The sequence below is a fragment of the Rhagoletis pomonella genome, unplaced genomic scaffold (assembly GCF_013731165.1).
Source record: "Rhagoletis pomonella isolate Grant_MI unplaced genomic scaffold, Rhpom_1.0 Rhpom_scaffold_00003, whole genome shotgun sequence".
Classification (NCBI taxonomy): Eukaryota; Metazoa; Arthropoda; class Insecta; order Diptera; family Tephritidae; genus Rhagoletis; species Rhagoletis pomonella.
Window position 1 is genome coordinate 90,209,259 of NW_023458557.1, and position 18,214 is coordinate 90,227,472.

The 18,214-nt window shown below is 35.8% G+C and overlaps 1 protein-coding gene and 1 long non-coding RNA gene across 2 annotated transcripts in view; one reads left to right on the forward strand and one right to left on the reverse strand.

Annotated features, from left to right (window-relative positions):
• The window catches only part of LOC118735748 (ras-related protein Rab-9B), an 18,765-nt gene extending 1,603 nt beyond the window's left edge, over positions 1 to 17,162 (forward strand). The window contains exons 2-3 of the mRNA XM_036465694.1: positions 14,550 to 14,744; positions 14,813 to 17,162. Coding sequence (XP_036321587.1) covers positions 14,550 to 14,744; positions 14,813 to 15,220 — 603 coding nt within the window. The 3' untranslated portion in view covers positions 15,221 to 17,162. The remainder of the gene's footprint in view (positions 1 to 14,549; positions 14,745 to 14,812) is intronic.
• LOC118735752 lies at positions 10,115 to 13,637 on the reverse strand. Its single transcript, XR_004992636.1, has 2 exons — positions 12,764 to 13,637; positions 10,115 to 12,703 (listed from the first exon to the last, which is right to left on the reverse strand). It is a non-coding gene; the product is annotated as an uncharacterized LOC118735752 (long non-coding RNA).
• Positions 17,163 to 18,214: the final 1,052 nt, after the last annotated feature.

The following is an 18,214-nucleotide window of genomic DNA, read 5'->3' on the forward strand; positions in this document are numbered from 1 at the left end:
ATAACCCTCAGGCAGTAGAATTCTCCTTACTGTGTTGCCAAAGAAGGGGGGCTGAACACCTTTTGCACAGAACAACTTTCTGCGTAGGCGGCCTTCGGCCGCACTTAGGGATTGTAACCCTCAGGCAGTAGAATTCTCCTTTGTGTGTATATTTTTAATGCTTACAGGGTTATATCCTATTTTCTTTTGTCTCTCATTCTTTTGCATATTTTGGAGTTTGACAGCTGAGCTCCGCCGTTTAATTTGCATATGCAACCAAAGTCAGACGCATGATTTAGAAGGTGTTTTTATTTAATAAATTGTGGTTAATTGGTTAATATTAAAGTCATAAAGAAAGTTATAACTCATCGAGTAAAGTGTAAAGTGAAGGAGAATATAAAAATATATTGCTGAAGTGCCTGCTTTAAGGAGAATAGGAGTGATAAATTTACGCTAATTTCCGAATTTTATAAAAAAGGGCATATTTCTAACCCAATTTGTAAATAAATTAGTGACCAAAAATTACAAAAGTGGGTGTTAGAATCATGTTTAGACCCTTTGCTACATGTGTGTGCAATTTTTTTTTGGATCAGGTCACCCCTTTGGACGCAATACCTCGAAATAGATCGGCAACGTACTAAACCGTACCCCAACTTCGTCCCCACAGACACCTCAGGTACGACGAATCTTGGGATAATTGAAGCATTGGGGAATCGCAAGGTAGAGGTATTGTGCCTGGGAAAAAACGAGAGCGTTTAGAAATACTCAGTTGCAGTGGGCAACAAATATGAAGTCACTGGCCCTAAAATGGTTCTCGCACACACACGAAGAGTATTCCAATGAAACACCGCAGCTATTCGCCCACCTTTTTCGCTTCACTTGACAATAAAGTTTGTTGTCCTGGCTCTTGCCGCACACAGCACACCGCTCGCAAATCCTATTCATTTTATTGGGTATTTAAAATCAGTAGCACAGCTCACAATTGAAAATTTAAACTAAAAAATTAGAGTTGTTAATTGTATAGGGTTAAGAGTTGACATTTCAGTCGCAGTTCAAAGTAGAGAAATGGCGAAATCACTTCTTCCTTGTTATGCCCATCGTACAGTTTCATAAGTAAAAACACTATCAGCTGATTGCCAGAAAATGCCTACAGCTGAGATCACCTGTTTTTTGGTATGTGCTCTTATCTTTTACAATAGGTTTGTTCGTCGAAAATCCAGCAAGAATTATCCAACACTCAAAATATCAGAGAGTAAGAAAAAATTCTCTCAAATTCTCTCTCATGTTGAGAAACTTGCAAATTTCTGCACGAACGCAAATTTGCAGGAATTTGCAAGTTTCCCTGCCAGCTGGCGTCCACGGTTGCATTTCAAACATAAACAATTTTTTATAGAATTTTTAAAATTCTTTCGGATGGCCAAAAACAGGATATACATGTATATTTCTTGTTGTTCTGACTTTCTTTAACATACATTTCAATTTCTTCATCGTACTAGCTGTCGGGTTTCTTAAATCGACTCTGGTTGCAATTGCATTCCGATTGCGAATACCATTTTTTTCAGCCGAATTAAGTTCAAATCATTGGAATTAACTAAATTAATTATATCAACAATTATTTACTTCCTTTTTTCATAAAAAAAATCGCTCGTGTTTATAAATTTTTAAATTTAACGAACTAATTTATTCAAATTATTGTAGACAAAAATGCAACCATGCGCCACAACCACATGTTTTTCGTGTTTGCAAATTCTTGCTGGCAAAATTTTTTCCAGCAAGAATTTGCAACTTCTCTCCAAGAGAACTGTCACTTTGCTCTCACAATTTTTGAGTGTTGGATAATTTTTTGGTCTGCACGAACGCGATTTGGGCAAAAATCGTGATAATTCGTACAAATTCGTACAAATTTTTTGCTCGACGAACAAACCTAATGTCTTTCATTTTTATTCCAATTTCTTTTATTTCTATTACAATTTCCCTGCAAACCACAGTTCCCGAAATCTTAACGAAATCTTTAGGAGTATCTGATTTGTGTACCGATTTTTTTCCGAATCTTCAAAGAAAATTATATGAAGTGGTTGACACGAACTCGTAAAGAAATTTCTGTACGAAAAATAAAGAAAATTCTGAAAAAAGTCTGCAAGAAATTCTTCACATAGCAGCATTATTTTCATTTCTTCACCGATTTTCTTCCGAAATTTCGTAAAAGAATGGAAATGTGCGTAATTTATGTCATTTTAGAAAATTCGGATGGGATCTTTCCGAATTCGTTAAAATTTCTTTACGATTCAGAATACTCTGAAAAAATGGTTTGCAGGGTTATTCAAAATACACTAACACACTGAACCAAAAACACCAATACTCTAACCAAATACACACCTAGAGCCTGCCAATATTATTATTTTTTTCAGGCAAAAATAAAAGTCAAAGTGGCAAATCAAGTATTCCAGAGTTGTGTATATTCGAATTTAATAGTTTTAAAGCTCCTTTCTGGATTCTAATAACTCCCTAATACACAAATACCAGGGTTAGATCAAATCTAAATATGTATCGTAGCCTGGGTAAAAGATTGTCGTAAGCGCCATTTTGACGATTTTTAGTTCTATATGCAGTTCTATATTTCGAAATAAGGTATTTTGATTGATGTTATCAGTTTTTAGATATCCGCTTTAGTTTCCGAAATATTGACTACGACTTTTTCAATAATTTCGTCGTATTAAACTAATCAATATCTTAAAAATGGCGTTCTCCATTTTTGGATATCTCCTTTAGTTTCCGAGATATTGAGTAAAAAGTGTCGTTAATTTGGTAGAAATTTTGATCACATTTTGTCGTATTTCATACAAAGTGGCTGCCAAATTGTGGACAAATGACGCTTATGACAAAATTTTACTAAAGAAAATCATTCATAAACTCAAAACTCATTAACAATAAACATTAAAAATTAAATAATTTAAGAACTCTGTGAAATAGTAACATTTTCAGAGATTTTGGAGAAAATCTATCTTCGCGTTTTTGAGAAATTGCATTCCAAACTTCGATCGCGATTTCTCACAACCTGTCGAAACTAACATTCGACAATCTTTTACCCAGGCGACGGTATGTACTATGTATAAATACAATAATAATAATAATAGATTGGCGCTTACACATATGTTAGTGTTTGGCCGAGCTTCTCCTCCGATTTGTGGCGTGCGCCTTGATGTTGTCACACAAAGCGGAGGGACCTACAGTTTTACGCCGACTCCGAACGGCGATTTGATTTTTATGAGAAGCTGTTTTTCATGGCAGAAATGCACTCGGAGGTTTGCCATTGCCTGCCGAGGGACGACCGCTGTTAAGAAAAAACCTTTTTTCTATATATTTTTTTCGATGTTGCTTTGACCAGGGCTTGAACCCAGGCGCAGCGGAATTGAAGCGCGCACTGCTTACCACTACACCACAGCGGCCGACACGTAGGGCGTTCTTCAAAAGTTTTTTGAGATAGGACGTTTTCGAATTGGCCTCCGAGATAGGTCGATCTTCCACTCGGCAGTCGATAAGTAGGTACACATACATATAATGGATTTCTGAGTTGACCTAGACTTTTTTTTTCTTTGAATTCAATGTTATGCTACTTTTCTTCCTCAAAAGTTTCTTCTGCGTAAAAAGAGCATCGAAAAAATCAAACCCAGATTTACATATATCTGGCTAAGGACTGTCACTCCAGCAACACTCCCCAAAAACTATATGCTGTTACAAAACAACAAAAAAATCATATTTTAAGTGGAAACATTACTTTATTTTAAATGAGATACTAAGGTGGAAAACGCGTATTTAAATTCAATTTCATGTATTTTATTCCAAGTTCTCGGTTCTATTTGGAACCGGACTCACCAGAACCAGTTCTTTAAATATTCGGAAACCCAAATCACTTATAGATATTGTTGTAAGTTAAACCAGTACTTATGCATTCTAGACCCCGCTATACACAAGGAAGTTCCGGGAGGTGAAAGTTCCCTGCATGACACCAAGCACCTCTTCATATGCCCCTCAAACCCACACAACTAACAACCCTCTCCGTTTGGCCCGATCCCGTCGAAACAGCACCTTTTCTGGGCCTACTGTTAGTTGAGCTGGACGATAACAGTTGTACGCCTAGCTAATTTAGGCAGAGCTAAGTAGCCGCTATCACAACAACAAGAACTCAAATACATAATTGAAACAGAATGGAAAAATGTCGATCCACTGCACCCTGCACCCTGTAAGAATGTAAGAATATGACCTCTAAACGCCGAGACACGTCAACTTATTTTGATTGTGTAGAGTTCGCGTCTGTACGCGGTTTGGTGGGATCAGGTCAGGATTTAAAGATAATTTAGATTGAAAAAATATCAATTTCTGAGTTGGTTTTCACTTCAATTTCCATGAAATTACTACAAAATCTTTATTTAATCGCTGTGAAATGACACCTAATCCTAATAATAATTTTCATCCATTAAAACTCGTACTTCATTCATTGGGGACTCGATTTTAGGAACTTTTTGACCGATTTTGTTGTTGTTGTTCTTCGTTCCGGAACGGCTCGGGTTTTACCAGACCAAGGGCTGTTGTTTCGGCCATCTAACCTCTTTTAGGTTGGTGAAGTATCTCAACGGCAATGCTACGACTACTATTTTTCCACACTTTTGTTGCTCCTGAATTTACATGTCTTCCATGCATGGGTGCTTTTACTTTTTGGTGGAAAAAGAAACGTTTTTCTTTGCCATTCGCTTCCAAAAAAAGGAGGAGGTTATCAGTTCGTCGGAATATTTTTTTTTTTTTTGTTTAATGTATGTTACCGCATAACTTTGGACCACGTCAACCGATTTCGATAATTCTTTTTGCATCGGAAAGGTAGTCCGATCCGATCAGTGGATCATGAGATATATATATATATATTTTATATGGGAGTTGAAGTCGGTTTTTTTTTTGCTAAAAATTACTTGTTTATATAACAAGTGCAATTTATAAAAACTGACATTTGTATATATTTTTTTATTTCTTTGCAAACAGTGTTGCGCATTTTCATTTATACGATGCTTGTATGGAAAAAGTGCAAAAACCCGTAACAAAAAAAAAAAAATCTCTAAAATCGACGAGATTTTCAGCCGCTTAAAAGTTGCACTTTATTAAACTAAAATTTAATTGGGTACAAAACTGCATACTCAACAACAATTCTAAAAAAATCAGATCAAAAAGCTAAACATTTTAATGAATAATTTGTATGAAGTCTGATTTATATGGTTTTGGTTAAAGCATGAACCATATTTTTATGAGATATATAACAAAAAAATATAAACTTAAAAATTCTTGCACATATTTAATAAAAATCATCACTGCTTCCCACTGTAGCTTATACTTATTTTTCATATCCATGCATTTTTGTAGGAAACAGGTATTATTTTTTGTAATTTCACTAAATTCACGCTTGTATCGTTTCCTTAAAAAAAACAACAAACTTAACAAAGAAATAATAAAACTAGGGCTGTGCGATTATTCGATTACTCGAGCAAGTTGGTTAATCAATTATTCGGTTAATCAATTACTCGAGTAATCAAGATTTTGATTACTCAAAACGATGATTAATCGAGTTACTTGAAATATGATTACTCAAAAAAATAATTTTGCTCGTTAAAAGAGTTTGCTTTGGAAAATGCTTATTTTCTTTTTTACATTCTGTATATGAAAAAATTTTTTTGTTTTCATTTTTGAAAACAGAAACGTTGTTTTCAAGGTATCAAGGAACTTTAACTACTTTATACATATGTAAAGAGTTGAAATGTTGATTACTCATTTTACTCGAAATGTTGATTAATCATAAAGCAAATTACTCAAATATTTTTGTTTTTGGTTAATCAAAAATCTTGATTACTCGAGTAACTGAACTTTTGAGTAATCATAATTTCCAATTAATCGAATAATTGAGTTATTTACTTTATGATTAATTAAAATTTTGAGTAATCAATTAATCGCACAGCCCTAAATAAAACCCTTAAACAAAATTAAAGGAAGAATGATAGAAACATAACCATAGATCCTAGAAAATAAGGATGTTTATGGATGGCTTTGTTTATGGCTCCCTTAATGAAGTTACTGCCGCGCCCGAAAAATGGTTTTGGGGCTAGAGTGCACGGAGACTTCTATTAAATTAATAAAGAAAATACTGAAAATCGTGATTCAAGCGGTACAAATATTAAAAAGTCGTGTCACTTATGTATACGTGCCGGCTTTTAAAAAAATATTCAGCGGGACAACTTTCTCAAAATCGTTGCTGTCCCGCCAAACTCGGTATGAATGGTCACCGTATGTATAGGTGTCCAGCAAATTTTATTTTTGATGCAGAATTACATCTAGATGCTCTGGTAATATTTCTGCATCAAAAGGAAAATTTTTAAAAAATGTTGCTCATGTCTTTTTGGTTTGATATACATATGTATATATTTTTTTGCGCATATCTGACATTCACTTTACTGTTGCCGACTTTGTTATTAAGCTTATCAGTAGGCTGTTTTTTTTGCAAAGCACTTTTCTTATCACTCAAATTAGCTAAGTCTCCCGTAAACATTTGATTTTATGAACATAAATAAAACAATGCATTTAAGCGTATAAACTTGTGTGAAAAATTTATTCTAACTGCTGGTTTCACGAAAGTAATTTAAGTGAATAATTATTTGGCGGTTTGTTATTTATGGCCTTGTAACAATTATATTCAACAATTTTGGAGAGAACGACAAGTGTCACTGAAGATGGCACAACGCCGAAACCGGTTTTGTCTCCAAACCAATTTTGACAACGGATGATGGAAATTCGTTCCAAAATACATCTTTTTCATTGAGCTTGAAGCCGTTTCTTAAGGAAAACTATTGTGGAAAAATTAACAATAATTTATAAATGGTATAAGTGATAGCTATTTCGGAGATCACCTCCTTCTCCTCATCAGACTTCCCGCTGAAGAAGTCAACAGCGAAAATGGGAAAAAAAACTTTACAAAAAAATTTTACCGTTAGGAGTGGGGTCGATTTTTATTTATTTTTATCACCCCTAAAAGCTTGTCTTAAAATTTTTTTTTTTTAAATTACTTGTTTCTATAAGAAATATGAAGGTCAAGCTTACATATCTGTTATTAATAAAATTATTGTATTGTTTTACGCATACAGAATTTCACCTGAAATTGGAAATAAAATCCCTTTAATCAATTACATGTATAAATTTGTAAGGCCTTTTCCAACAAACTTATAAGTAATTTTACCTTAAATTTATGTACATATAACTTAGCTTCAAATTATTTCTCTATTAATAACATACAAAGTGAGCATGCAATATTCCGCAGTAATTGCTACTTTTAAGTACGTCAAGCGTTCATTTTGTTTAAATTTTCACACGGAATATTATAAATTATAAAAGGTTTTATGTACTATTAAAAAGAAAACCCAATATGTACAATAAGTGAATAAAACTCATTTGGAACTTATTAAAACTACATAGTGACTTTTTACGAGTATTTTATTTGCTTTTTAGAGATTTCATTAGCTGATTTTTCAATTAAATTAACTATTTCCTATTATTCGTTCATAGGTATGTATGTACTTATGTACGTATGCGTTTAAGTTGACTCCGTGGCGAATCAATAAATTTGCAAACTCATCAATCAGTAAAGTCAGCTGTTAATGTGCAATAAAAATGGCATTTAGCTATGTTGCGTTGGTATGTTCATTGCTTTTACGTGCACTTTTTTCCTGGGAAAATTAGTAGAATTCAGTTGTAAATAATAAAAAAAAAACGAAATAGCTTTATTTCATCGGCTCGCCTCCTTTAATGTTCTCAATTGCTTGGGTATTGACGATATCCGATCACCAGATGCTGATCTAGCTCACTAGCCGGCAACAAATTGTAATGTAACTTTTTTTGCACATATGCAAATAGTATACACATGCATATGGTAGATATTATAGGCGATTTCTTGTTTACTTTTTGCCGGAAATTTTGTATTCTATTAGCGCGCAATTGTTGCCATTTGTGTGCAATTATAATAGTAAAAGCTTTTGTTGATGCTTCTCTTATGTGTCCATACATACATATAAATACATAAGTAAACATTAATTTTTTAGGTAACGGTGTTAATATTACTCTCATGTGTTGTTTATTTAGATTCTGACGAACTTTGGTTCTAACGATTTCATTGAGACAAAACAAGATTCGTATCGCACGCATAGCAACCGAAACCTTAGTGCCGTTTTCTCAAATAGCTTTTAAAAGAATTTTGGCCTTATTCACAAAAAATAAAGTAGGTTTAAAGAGCTTTATAAAGTGACGTTCTCATAAATTTTTCAGTTTATAAACGTTTTTTAAAGCTACTTTATTTTTTTATGAATAAGGCCATTTGTGTTTAAAGAGCAGATAAATTTTAAAAGCTAATTTGATGGCTTTTTACCAGGGACTGCAAGTAATGATTATTTTTTTTTTTACATTACAACTCAAAAATGCTGTTCGCATAAGGAACAAACCGATATATTCGGTGCAACTTGGACTACCTTTAGCGAAACTGGCTTTTATTATTTAAGTTTTATTAAAAAAAAAAAAAAACAAATTTAATATCTAATTGTTTTCTGAGTTTTATTTTATTATAGTAGGCAATAGGAATAGTAATGGTAATGAATTTATTACTGGTAATGGTAATGATATGAGCAATGGTAATGAATATATTATTGATAATGGTAATGATAAAGGTAATCGTAATTGCAATTCGCTTTTTCTCATGCTTTTCGTTTTCGTTCGTGTTCCTCGTTTTCAGCTTCTTAATCGTCCCCTTTTCGTCTTCGGTTTCGTATTCGTCTCGGTCTACCCTTCGGTCGTGGTTTCCGTATTCCTCTTCGTATTCGTTTTCGTATCAAAAGTCTTCGTCGCCATTTTCGTATTCGTGTTCAGCTTCGTCTTAGTATTCGTCTTCGCGTTCGTTTTCGTGTTCGTGATCACATTCGCATGCGTGTTCGCTTTTGTGGCCGTCTAAGTATACATGTTCGTGTTCCTTGTACTTGTTGTTTTAGCGGCTACTTAGCACGGCCTAGATCGGCTTGCCTCTCAATCGTTGTCGTCAAGCTCAACTAAAGGGAGACTTAGGAAGCAGGGTGAATCTGGGTCTCGTCCGTTCAGATCGCCAATAATAAGTGAAATAAAAAGGTTCGACATGACAACTAGTCCTTTCCATCCGATTAAACAGTGCGACTCTGGATCTCGTTCTTTCAGATCGTCTGCCCGTAGAGAAACCTATAAGAGCCGGCTTGGAAACTAGCATTTTCCTACCACCCAGTGGTTGCGGCACTGGAAATGACACTCCTGGACCGCATATTCTACACGTGATATATTTTCGGTACTGCTTGGAATTTCGCCTATTTACACAGCATAGAGAATATGCTATTCTTAGTTAATTTTACATAAACCATTTTATAGCGTAGAAGAAAAATTATAAAAGATTAACTTATATTGAGCTGTAAACAGGTGTTGCCGACTAACGACTTGAGGACCTTGTTTCGGCTCTGTACTCTATTGACAATTGCGGTTGTATGCGCCGAGAAGGAAAGCAGACCATCGAAGGTAACATCGACGTGAACTCCCAGCTGTAGTCTGACCTCCTTTTCCAGGTGGTAAAGAGTTGCCAAGGATTTTGTAGGGGAGAGGGTAAGGTTCCCTGCAGTGAGCAAGCAAGAAAGTTCGGAGAGGTAACAGTTTTCTTTCGAACAGAGTTATCAATTCCACTCCAGCATAAGTGACAATCGAGACTCTTTCTGGTGGTTGCGGGAGTTTTAAAATATATCACAGCCTCATTGCGTAGGTCGTAAATTAGACTAAATTGTACGATTCGACAACATTGGCATTGTCTACTGTCCTGCTGAAATAATTAAACGACAAAATCGTCGAAAGCTATACAGTGCTGCCAAGTTTTTCCGTTTTAATACACTAGTCGAGTGGAAATTTTAAGCAATGACGTGAAATTTTCCATAAGATTCGAGTCTCGAAAAACGACAGCATTCGACACGACCCTCGCAATGAGGGCGTTAGTTAAACAGTAACGGGGACACCACCCTGTGGGACGCCCTATTTAGTTTTTCTTGGCTTGCTAGTTTTGTCACTAAAAATTACTGACGAATGCCGACCACTCAGATAATTCACTGACCACCGTTTGAGTCCCTGTGGAAGAGAGGAAGCCTCAATGTCTTCTGGTAGCGTGGACTGACGGTATCAAACGCCTTCGACAGATCTAACACTACTAGGAATGTTCTCTCAAAGGAGCGGTTATTTTGCTGTGTATTTTAGGAAACCCATGTTGAGTAGCAAGGCCTCAAGTGTCTTCGCTACCGGCGAAAGGGTATCGGACGATAAGACTCTCCCTTGTTGTCCGGTTTCACGGGTTTGAGCAGTGGGACCATTCTCTCCATTTTTCAGATATCCGGTGTAGAGGACCTTGGTAAGGTAGTTTAATCCTGCAGGACCCAATTTTTTCAGTATCAGGATGCATGTTCCGTCGGGTCCTATGGATTTGGAGGCTTTCGTCTTAACGTACTAGGTATGGCAGTTTGTGCAGCTATCTGGTAACTCGGCGTTTGACTTTGTCCGCCGGAGGATGCAGCGTAAACTATCGGCTAAAGTAGCTCTCGCATTGCTCCGGGTCCGAAGAAGCGCGGTCGCTGAAAGAGATTTCGGCTCTGTAACGCTCGTCTTGTTGGAAAGTGAGCTCACGGTTGACCAAAGCTTGCTCACACCAGAGTTGAAGTTGCAAGTCTTCAGATGCTCTACCCACTTCTTCCACTTATGTACGTTCATAAGCTGGTGTATCTCCGTATTGAGATCCCTATTGCGGGGGTTTCCGGGAACGGCCTGACGAAGGTTGTCGCGCTTATCAGCTAGAACAGCCGCTTCGCCAGGAAAACTCATCCGGCAGGAATGAAGCGGGCTGCAGCAGCAGCGACAACACTGCGGAACTTACGCTAACCTACGTTAACATTGGTTGGTGTGGGGAGGACAGAGGACCTACTCTCAGTAACTTACGCGAAGCCGTTCCAATCAGCTTTAGAGAAGTTGATATAGGTTCGGTGTTCCGCGAAAGCAAAGGCGGCAGGTTTATCAATCGAGATGACTATGGGCAGATGGTCTGATGCTTAGATCAGCATAGGTCGCCACGTTATGCGGTTTATCAGACCAGCGCTTGCGATTGTTATGTCGGGCGAACTGCATCGAACTGATGCCCATAATCCTGGTGGGTGCGTTGTCGTTCATTTTGCAGAATGGCGAATCGCGTATTGGCTTAGCCAATAGAGTTGCCCTACGATCATTCCATGCCAAAGATCGGTGTACGCGTTAAAGTCACCGATTACCATTTGGTTTTCACCTTTGAAGAGCGCACCTATTTCAGGGGGTATATAAACGTTAAATATTTCGAGCTCGACAACGCCTGACCTGATAGTAATACCCTGACATCATAGGATGGTATCCCTGCGGTCGATGCCTGCTTCTATGAGACGATACTGCGCGGTGTGATGCGTAATGAACGCTAGGCCACCACCATTATCTCGCTCGCGATCTCGACGGTAAACATTGTATCCGTCGTATTTCAGCAACTGGTCCAGGAGAGAGATGTAGAGTAGTTTAATGACCAAACTCTACACTTTATTCAGCAAGCAGTGCCAGCTTTGTTGTTCATCGGGAAGACGTTTCTACCAACTTTACGTAAGCTAAACAAATTTTTGACTCGAAAGTGTACAGACAGGCATTGTGTTCATTCACCAAGAGACTGTTGATGAAGTTCAAAGCCTGTTAATGCGTAGACAGAGTTGCAGTTACCATCTGCAGCAAAATCTTGTCACTGCGTTACAAATTCTGCTCATGTAGTGTTTTTTGGCATTGCTAGTTTTCGGAACGGTTTACGATTTTTTGGACGGTATTTGACATTGCTAGTTTTTTAAGGTTTTTTAATAGTTACTATTTTTCGGGATCATTTCGTCGGTTGTAATGTGGATTTCGCTAACTATTGGAAGTGGCCGGAATTCTCATGGATTTTTTTTCGCAGTTTTCGGAATGCTCCTGTTCTTCCTTAAGCTGTTTCGGAATTTATCTTAACTTTTAATTTCTTTCGGAATTTTCGGTGCTTCATGTTTTTTCTTTCGAGTTGTTTTCATTAATATTTCCGTACCTTACGAATTTTTTCGATATTCTTCGCAGTTTAGGGATTTTTGGGGATCTTTCTGGACTTTTCGAAATCTTCCCGGGTTTCTTGTTGTTTTATATTTCGGGATCTTTCGGTATCTTTCAGCGCATGCGGATATTATTTGACACTGCTAGTTTTTCGGAGCTTTACAGCCTGATTCTCTATATCGAACGAACAGCCAGACGAACAACGATTCGTGTCCAAACGAAATCGTCTGAATTCGGAAGTCTCTATCTCAAATGATAATTTTCGTCCATCCTTACGTTATTACGTTATTCGCCCGAAAAGATCTGTCAAAATTGTTTTGTTTACTTTATGTGTATTAAAGTTCAAAAATACAATATTTTAATAGAGTTATTTAAAAATGTATCAAGCAATAGCATTTCTTGCAAGCGAACGTTCGGACCAACACGAATTGCGGATTCAGAGGCCACCAACTGTGGCATGCATGTTGGACGCATTTTCCGCAATTTTCTTCTTTGTGCGGCTTTTAAGATCAGCCCAAATCTGGAAAAACATTACAAGCTCAATTTTTGATACAATTTACTATTTATAAAAAGGAGTTACCTTTTTCCATTCGGTAGCTGTTCTTTGTGGACGTCCATGTGCGTTTAATTTATTGGCTAATTCATTCCACTGTAGTTTCTACCAGGCTCTTACTCGCACCAAACATTGGGGCGCCTCTTGCCAAGTCGGGATTTTTTCTCCAGCTCTTTTACCAGCACATCGAACTGAGCACTGGAAGTTTTTGAAGCACTGTAAAATATACTAAACAATTAATTATAATAATACGAATGTTTTTTCGATTATTTCTTGCCTTTTTGGCTTGAGATATCCATTTTAGCGGCTCACACGATAGCAAAAATTCTTTCGTTTGAATTTGACACTTTATTTCTTTATTTGAAGTCGTATTCGTGTTACGTTTTCGTCACATAACAATCAGCTGTTATTGACTAGTTATCGCCAGGGTAACGAATTCGTGTTAAGTAGTACAAATACACGAACAAACGGGTGTTTGGACGAGACGAACGCTCGTTTCGAGATAGAGAATCAGGCTGTTAGAATATAAAATTTTTTTCCCTAAGATTTTTCGGAACTTTTCGCATTTTACTTTTCGAAATATTTTATCATTGGTTTTTTCGGTATACTTCGGAGTTTTTCGATATTATTCGGTGTTTTCGGAATTTATCGTGTTTTATCTTACGAAGTTGAATACATACATACGTTACATCCTAGAATCCTACTGAGCAATAATAATAATTAATATATAATTTTTATAACAGAAAGATGTTGTGAAATATGTTAGACAAAGACTAGCATTTATTAGCAAACTAATGTTTTGTAATCGCATGGCTTGCATAGATAGGTGTAAGATGTACATACAGTATCGGTCATATCTATAGCATGCCATTTCAAAGTGATATTGTGTGCCACTTATGTTTATTCATTTATTTTTAAGAATTTTCAATTAAAATACAGTTCATTCTCAGACAAACCCCATACAAACCCATGTGTAACAATTTGTAGAAAACTACAAAAATGCCCAACAAATTTTCACCTAAATTTCAAACTTTTTTCTCGGAAGTGTTAGAATTTTTTTGAGTACACAGTTTTTTCGTAATTCGTAGCCATTTCAAATTTGCACATTATTAGACTAAAATTGAAGGGGCTAAAAAACTGTGTACTCAAAAAAATTCTAACACTTCCGAGAAAAAAGTTTGAAATTTATGTGAAAATTTGTTGCACTTTTTTGTAGTTTTCTACAAATTATTAACCTTGGGTTTGTATCGGGTTTGTCTGAGAATGAACTATATTTTAATTGAAAATTCTTAAAAGTCAATAAATCAACATAAGTGACACACAATATCACTTTGAAATGGCGTGCTATAGATATGACCGATACTGTATGTATGCATGCACGTAACTATCTAAATTTGTAAATACATATTTTAATTACGAATTTCTATGAATTTATTTGTTGAATTTTCAGTTTAATAGCTCAAGATATGTAGGTAAGTTTGTGCACATTTTTCTTTGTGAATACATATATGTATGTGTGTGTGTGAATAAGAATATGCAACGTGACTGAATGATTTTCATAAGAATTCATACAAATTATATAAATTAAGGAGCACTTTTAATGAAAATTAATGCACATTTGAAACTAACCATCCATTTGGCATCAATCAACTAAAAATTCCCACAAGCTTATGAAACACATATTATCAAATCGGACCAATTTTACAGTAATAAAAAGATAAGTTTTTCGCCAAATACGCGCTTGCCATTATAAATATGCAGTTTTATTAATAAATTATGATAATTGTTATTTTACGTATATTTTTTTTTATAGATTTGGGATACAGCTGGTCAGGAGCGTTTTCGCGCGCTACGCACACCTTTCTATCGCGGCTCTGACGTCTGCATGCTGTGCTATGCCATCGATGATCGTGATAGTTTTCGCGGGCTGAAGCAATGGCGTAGTGAGTTTCTCAACTATGCCGATGTTAAAGCGGACAAGTTTCCCTTCATTGTCGTGGGTAATAAGGTAGGGAAATGTCGTATTAAAAAAAATAATAATAATTTTTAATTATATTTACATGGCAACGCATGCAGCTGGACATGGCACCCAAATATCGTCAAGTTAACTACGAAGAGGTGGAGCAATGGTGCAACGACAATGGCATTACTAGCCTCATCGAAACATCATCGAAGGCTGCCAGCAATGTAACCGATGCTTTTGTTTTGGCCGTGCGTCAGTGGAAACATATGGAGCGTGTAGCTGAAACTGAACTACGTCAACATAGCGATACTATCGATCTAACACGTAGCATACGTTTGGCGCAAAATCGTTTTTGTTGCACTGGCGGTGGCAATGGTGGTAGCTCAACATCAGTTGAAGCTGAATTAGAAGATGAGTCTATGCGTGGTGAGAATAGTGGCAGCCGTCCATCGCCGCTACGTTTCGTGAAACGGTCCATGGGCGCAAATAGGCAGCCGCAGGCAAGGAATTTTCAGCTTTAAATCGCTTTTATTTGGGATGCATTGCGTTGCAGGTTTTTTTTTTTTTAATATTTTTGCAATGAACTAATTCAGCTGGTTTGAAATCTATAAAAAAGAAGAAAGAAATGAATAACAATGTATCTGTTAGACTACACCAAAGGCAGCTAAATATTGTTGTTCGAGAGACGGAAGCGTATGAAACAAAAGGCGATGTTTAACTTCATGTGTAATTCTAAGAAAGCAAGTTTATTTTATAAGTAATTAAGGGTGAAAAGTAACGCAAAAATGCTCAGTTTATTTTATGCGCCCGATGTGCGCTAAATGAACAATTCCAATCGAAAAAATCATATATTACTCATACAACATGTTGTACACTATTATAGTAATGTACATTTACATGAGTACATACATACAATGGCTACGTATGTATTTGTGTAAAGCAGTTATAAAATTCCATGTAACTTTATATGTAATTATATTTAGCTTAGTTTAAATATTTTGCAATGCAGCAGCCGAATTGAGTATTATATACAATAGATTATTGATTTGTTTATTTAATTTTTTGTTTTTCGTTATGATGAACACATAGCAAAATCGGGTTAATCTAAACGCACAATAATTTAACGCGGAATCTATATTAAGAAAAATTTTGCATTCTCGAAATCAGGACATTAACCCCAGTTAGTTTAAGTTGCAAACAAATGATGAGTATGTAAATAACATTGTGGAACAATTTGAGGGCTCTTATTTATACCCAATTTCGATTAAACTCTCTACAGCGCTCTTATTAATCCGTAGAAGGTTTAACTCTTCGACGACCCCTTATAAATTTATAGGCTTAACATTTTTGTAGAACACTTTAAACGCCTAAGTTTGGTTTTTATTCGCGTTTTTTTGAAATTTGAATTTGGTTGGCTGGCAAGAAAGTTCACAAAACAAATTTATTGAAAGCGATTTCGAATCGCTTAGAAAATAGTCTCGTGTAAATGCTGCTTTAGAAATTCGAATTCTATATGTTCATTATATAGATGAATGGTTGTTCGACAAAACTGTTTCGCGTCTGTTAATCTTCAGCCACATTTTCTGGAGGCAAAATCACCATGGAACCAAACGATTATGATCTTAATAATAAAAATCATAATTTAACCATTACGTTATGGTTTTTATTTTTTTAATAAAGAGCCCCATATGAAAATGTTGTAGTAATAGTAATATGATAGTATTTTAGCGCAGACCTTCTTTTTGCGTAGACTGGGTACGGCCGCGCTCATCGGATTATAACCCTCACTAAGTAGAATTCTCATTTCCGTGTCGCCGAAGAAGAAAGTATTTTTGTGCAGAACTTCGTTTAGCAGGTATTTTATGGAAGGGGCACAAGAGCGAATTGTGGCCCCTGCTCATGGGACCTTAACTCGAGAACCAAACCCAGTGAATACATATTTCCTATGAAAAGGTTTATATTTTTAATTCTTACTGGGTTATATCCTATTTGCTTTTGTCTCTTATCTTTCTTGCACATTTTGGATTTTGACAGCTGAGCTCGGCCATTTAATTTGCATATGCAACCAAAGGCGCAAGCGTGATTTTCATGGCGTTTTTATTTAACCCTCTTAGTACAAAAAATCAGCCGCTGAAGCTAAAAATCCGAATATTTGTTTACCGGCTAATTTTGGGTCATTGATTTTAAAAATGCAATCAAATTTTTTTTTAACTCTAGTTTTACCGTTATTCAGCGTCCAGTATATTGGACAATGGCACTCTAAATTTGTAAACAGGGAAGTGATATCAATAATTTTTCTTTTTTACTTAAGCGAAATATATTTCAAAATTGAGAATAACATTTAACATTTTTTTCGGATCTCAATTTTATCAAAAAAATAGTTGTTCATATACATACATATATATATCGATTTTTGTGATACTTTTCAATTTGTGAAAACCACGGTCAAGTACATCCCGAAAATACAGTAAAATAAATGCGGTAAATAAGAATAATATACTTTTCTCAAACCAACTGTTATTTTAAAAACAAAAGCTCTTATTTAAGAAAAAAAAAACTTTATGTCCCAGGGACGTGAACCGGATGAAAAATTTGGTCGGTTCGGTTCAGCGGTTCGAACCGTTTTTGCACTTTTGGATTGGTTCATCAAAGCGGTTTTTTGGTGTTTGAAGAATAGGAAAATAGGAGTGATTAATGTACGCAAATCTCGGAACTTTACAAAAAAGTGCATATATCAAACCGAATTTCTAAAAAAATTAGTTGCCGAAAATTACAAAAGTAGATGTTAAAATAAAGTGTAGACCCTTGACGACAAGTGTGTGGATCGGGTCACTCCTTTGGACGCAATAGCCCGAAATCGTTGGGCACAAAACTAAACGGTACCCAAATGTTGTTCGTCAGTAGCTGCTTAACCAACCCCCACTAAACTCGGACAATAACCACGCAATTTTTTCGTCAACAAAACCCTCATAATAACGCCTTTCTACAAAAATACTGTGGTCAGCGTAGCTGGAGTTGGACTATTTTTTTACGAAAAATACCGACGTCGACGGCGACAACCATAATAGGACCGAATAATTTATTAACGGATGGTTTTAAAAAAGCCTTAGAAATCTCGATCTTCCTTCGTTCTGGGTTCTTCTTATTGGTAGTCAGCTGACCAAAAGATGTAAAAAATTGCTTAAATTCGCAAAATAGTTAGATAGGGCTAAAAATGTGTGCCTCCATACTAACTCTAAGCAAGACTAACAAACATTTTTGGTTTATGGGAGCAATCCCTTGAGATCTTAGCCAAAGTCGCTTACTCTAACTTAATCGAGCTCAGTAGTTTTTACCGGTTAATTTTTTATTTTATTATTTTTCTTTTTTGCTAAAGGATAAGGTTTTTTGTTGCTTAATTTTGACTTAACTTATTTCCAAAGACAATACATACATACATTCTTTAAACTAAGCATACTTTGCTACAAACTTGTTAGTATAATTTAATGCAACAATGATATTCCCGGTGAAATTAA